The 5257-nt window shown below is 39.5% G+C and overlaps 1 protein-coding gene across 1 annotated transcript in view; it reads right to left on the bottom strand.

Annotated features, from left to right (window-relative positions):
• Nucleotides 1–5257, bottom strand: part of LOC101846653 (titin homolog) — a gene marked incomplete in the record, with an annotated part of 84698 nt that overhangs the window by 37411 nt on the left and 42030 nt on the right. Inside the window, 1 exon segment of the mRNA XM_013082631.2 lies at nt 2926–2964. Within this exon segment, the coding sequence (XP_012938085.1) occupies nt 2926–2964 (39 nt within the window).

Below are 5257 nucleotides of genomic sequence, written 5' to 3'. Positions count from 1 at the left end.
CCCCCCAGGAAAAAAAGACAACAAAAAGCTGAACGTAAAAAAACCAAACAAAAACAACTCCAAACCCCAAACAAACAACAGAATCAAACAAATAACAATCCAAAACCAAATCAATCGACAGACCAAACAAGACCATCACTTACCAAAACAAACAGCACAAAACAAAGCAAAAGCAACAACGACAAGAACAAGAACAACAGTAACAACACCAACACCACCACCAACATTAGCGACATCAACACCGACATTCATCAATGCAAATCAATAAGTATAAAACAAAGAAAGCAACACAAATCTTGCTCCATTTCATGATTGTCTATATATTGATAGCAGAATCGAACTCGAATCTGCTTTTCTACTGGGTCAAACATTAACACATCTGGCGATAATGTACTGTAAAAACAGTTCAATAACAGAGACATGGGGAAGTTCCAGGTCCGCCTTATTTGTAACTTGGGAAAAGGCAATTTGAAAGACATAACAGTAATGATCTATAACTACGGAAGAGACTTGTTTCATGCACATGTGCAACACCATTTCTATTTAGAGATGTCGGTTGTCAAGTCGTGTCTAAGTCCTTACAAGTTTATTTCATTACATATACACGAATGATTGTCTGATATTGTGCAGTTACTTTTCTCATTTCACCATTTCAGTGGAATACATAACGTATTGCCCCCCAAAAAAAACCCAACAACAACAACAAAAAAAAACACACACACACACAAAAAACACACCAAAAAAACCGAAAAACCAAAACCAAAACAAAACAACAAACAACCAACCCAACAACATAAAAATACGACAACGAAGCAACAACAAAATAACCACTAACCCCCAAACACCCCCACACAAACACACTTTTTTACGTCTTCGGCACAGCTGATACAGAATGTGTTTGAGTATTATGTTACATGACGGTTGACTTCTGAAAAGTTCGGGAATCCCACCCAGGCTTGACAAGTTTGCTCCCGACATCACCATAATGGCGTTTGAAGAAGATAAATGCGTGCTGACAGAAGGGATTCGTCTCGCTAAAAACAGGGCAAGTGAAAAGATCTAAGAATACAAACTACCGTGTTACGCAAAAAGGGCACATTCTGTCTGACTTATACGTATAGACAGACCAAAAAAAATTCTTTAAAAAACCACACTTCTGTACCTACGTCATTAACACTTTTAAAACATTTGTTGAGTGAGGCTTTTTGTGAGCCAACTTCATAATGGACACATTTTTCCGGGCAGAAAATAAGGACGATTTTTATTCTAAAATGAAACAGAATGAGCAGAGTACGTTTGGAAGCCCTCCTACCACCAGCAAGTCTCTAAGCTAGACACCTTTTCTCCAAGATATTATTATTCTGTGTAAATGTATTTTGCAACACAGGCGTTATCATCTTACCTTGACCAACTTTTTGCGAACTTATTCTCTCTCGCTAGCAGTGCCCTTTTCTTGTAACACAAAACGACATTAAAACTTGAACTTCATAAGATTTCAATGATTGTAGTATGAGAAAGAGTTATTTGCAGTGCAGTGATATTATTTCTAACTAAATAGAAACAAAAAGTTCGGAAAAAATAATTAAAAAGCAAATGTTAGACACTGATACATTAACTGTTTAAATTTCTGTTTTAATAATGGCTTCCAGGTACATCGAATTATCAGTGCAAGTAACCATAGAGGTAAAGGGCAATAGCATGGCTTCTGTTGGGGGCTGTATAGGAATGGTCGTCCAGTAATACTGCTAAACAATGACGTGCATGACATATTTATTTCATGTCAATGAAAGAACAGTAAGTATAATATGTGCACAAAAGTGTAAGTTTGAAAAAAACCCAAAAACAAACAACCCCCCCCCCTCCCAGCTACAACAACAACAACAACAACAACAAAAGGCTACGGGTTGTCTGAATCGGATTTAGTTTAGTAGGAGGAAATATAAAAGATAAAAAGGTATTATAAAAGCTTGTAAGTGTGATTTCCGTATTTTAACATAGCTTGAGATGTGAGCTAGAAAAAGCTGTTTTATGATGTTCTATAGAAAATACATGAGTGAGAGAGAGTCAGTGAGGGAGAATAAAAAAGAGAGGATGGAGAATTAAAAAGAGAGAGAAAGAGGTAGAGAGAGGTAGAGAGAGAGGTAGAAAGAGGTAGTGAGAGAGAGAGAGAGAGAGAGAGAGAGAGAGAGAGAGAGAGAGAGAGAGAGAATTGGGTATAGCGACAGCGAATGAGACGGGGAAGAGGCAAACAAATGGGAAGAAAAGAAACTAATGCATACCACAATCCAGACCGAAAATTGAAGATAAAAAGGTGACAGTGAGCATGATCGTAGTTGTGATCGTGATCATGACAAACTGGATTACAACATCGCATTACACACACACACACACACACACACACACACACACACACACACACACACACATACACACACACATACACACACACATACACACACACACACACACACACACACACACACACACACACACGTATATTCAGACAAGTCCACGAGAAACAACTATCACGACAACAAAATGTTCTTTGTACTGGAATTTTTACGATCTAACCGATCCAGAAGCAAAACTTCGGAAGCCACCAGCGACTTTTCCCCCACACAAACGCAAATGGTGGCCGATTTCCAGTCGCATAATGTGACGTGCTCATAAAAATAATTGCATTTAGGCTATATAGCGCATATCCATGCTCTGCAACATGCTCTATGCTCTTTACAACTATTATTACACCCAGCAGACCCCAGGACACTCAGATACATTCTTGGCGTCCCGGGAAGCATACAGTGCTAGGTACAATCACCATGCAAACAATGAAGGGTGGGGTGTATGCATGCAGCGGCACAATACCAACTGACTGTAGTGAACAACGAGATATGGATATTGAAATGACTGAACGTGCACAAATACCTCAGCTGTAGTGTTGTTGACATCTTTCCCCTGAGTGCGCTGTGGATACGGTAATACAATAACGCATTTGTGCACCGATAATGAGTGGCCGTTCTCTGTGAGTCGGTACAATAACGACCACGTTTTGCCAAGAACAAACTAAAACAAACGTAAATACTGCCAAGAAGTAGATGGAGGAGACTGCACTAACATGACACGCCAGCACACTAAGACGCCGTTACTTGAGTAGCAATTCTACTCGACGTCAGGATCTATTTGGTAGCATCTGAACAAGACATTTCACATGAAAAGTTTAACTGCGCCTCACTTACCAATATCTTGAAGTTAAACTGCAGCTCAAGAAATAGCACTTGATGCATTGATATACCTGCGAGGTGTGTGATAATATATTACGTCTACAATGTATGTTATAATGATATATGTATACACTGACATGCCTACAGTGTTAATGAGTGTTTGTCTTTAAAATAAACAACCCACCCCCCCAAAAAAACACAACAACAACAAACAAAACACCCCCCCCCCCCAAAAAACAAACAAACCCTGCAGCTATAATTCTGTACATAACACAGTTTTGCTTTTTCTCAAAGTACCCTGGCGTAATCACAAAACTGAATGGTGTAACAGAAAGGTTTTTCCAGCTTCCCCACGTACTATTTCAGTCTCTTTCATATCAAGAAGGGACACCACTCTTTTACGGTCTTCCTTCGAAAGCTAGACAGAACATGTTATGTTTCTAAAATCCTTCCAACTTTTTCACGATAAAAAGCTCCACCCTCCCTCCGCTTCCCCTACCACACCCAACCCCCCCCCCCCAACCCTCTCAAAGCAAGCAACAGTCGCTGTACCGTTAACAACAATATCAGAAATAGAAGGAATAGAAAATTCAGGCAAACAAACACACATAGACTCATTTGCACATTAATATACACACAGACACATTCGCATATTCATGCACACACAGTATCTCCCCCCCCCTTCACAAACACAAACACACACACACACACACACACTCACACACACTCATACAAACACACACACGCACGCACGCACACACACACACACACACACACACACACACACACACACACACACACACGCGCGCGCGCGCACGCACACGCACATGCACACACAGAAATACATACATACACAGGCACACACCCATACGCTTACCACATACTTATGTACTTAAACATTCAAACGTGGAGCTCATTCAAATCCTAGAATGCCATCAAAAACTTTATGTTAATGCTTCAGCATGATCGCTTTGAAAGAAAAAAACCCAGAAACCCCCCTCCCCCCACGAAAAACATCTACATAGGAAAAAACTCTTGCATTGAGGAAAAAAAATCACATTCTTACCTTAAAAAATAAAAGGTGAAACAACAAACAGTTCACGTTTAACACTTTACATGTTATGAGCACATGCATCAGTGTTCTCATCAGAATTTTCACCTTGAATTGATATAAATATAATACTTGGTGACACCAAAAGAGTAAAACAAACATATTATCAAGAATGAAGCACTCGCAAATACAAGTACCATACTGTGCAGAAAACGTGCAATGCATTCAGTTTCTCTGCTCTGATAGGGGAGAGGAACAGAAGGACAACCAGATATCTTGAAAAAAAAAAAGAGTTACGAGAACGATTTATTTATGAAAACAAATAAGAACACCTTTTTGTTCGCAGTTTGCATGCTCCAATATATATTCGGGCATGGAAGAAAGACATCTTACAATAGAACGAAAATCTAAATCACGGTTAGTAAATATACATGAGAATTTGAAATAATAAAACTAAAGAAAAAAAAAGATGCAGTATGAACCAGTTTCAAGCCTGTGTATAATGTAGGTTTCCTTAACACGCCCAATCTTCAGTGCGCACGTTCAAACCAGTCAGTATAACTGATGTTCTCTCCAGAAATTTAAAGCTTCTCCACACACTTGTTTTTTAGAGTAGAGGTACTAACCCCCAAGGAACTAAATATTCGTTATACATAACTGAATTTCACGCGCCATCACCCTCCTCCCTTCTACTGAAAATATACCTCTGGCTTTCAGTCAAATAAAAAGAATTTATATTTGCCGGGCCAGCCAGGTTGATATTTTCCCACTTCACTTACCTATACATGTACATGTATCTTGTTCTCTTACTATCGCAGCCCCTTTTGCCCCTCTCCTCTCCATCTCTCCCCCCCCACACACACAAACACACACAAACACACACGCACACGCACTTAAAAATACACGACAAACGGATCAATGGGAACGACACTAGTTTGTTGCATCATTGTATTGTAGCGTCTGTTGTCCTGTGTAGACAGAGGTG

Source organism: Aplysia californica, unplaced genomic scaffold (genome assembly GCF_000002075.1).
Source record: "Aplysia californica isolate F4 #8 unplaced genomic scaffold, AplCal3.0 scaffold00186, whole genome shotgun sequence".
In the NCBI taxonomy this organism is placed as follows: Eukaryota; Metazoa; Mollusca; class Gastropoda; order Aplysiida; family Aplysiidae; genus Aplysia; species Aplysia californica.
This window is presented reverse-complemented; position numbering and strand designations above follow the sequence as displayed.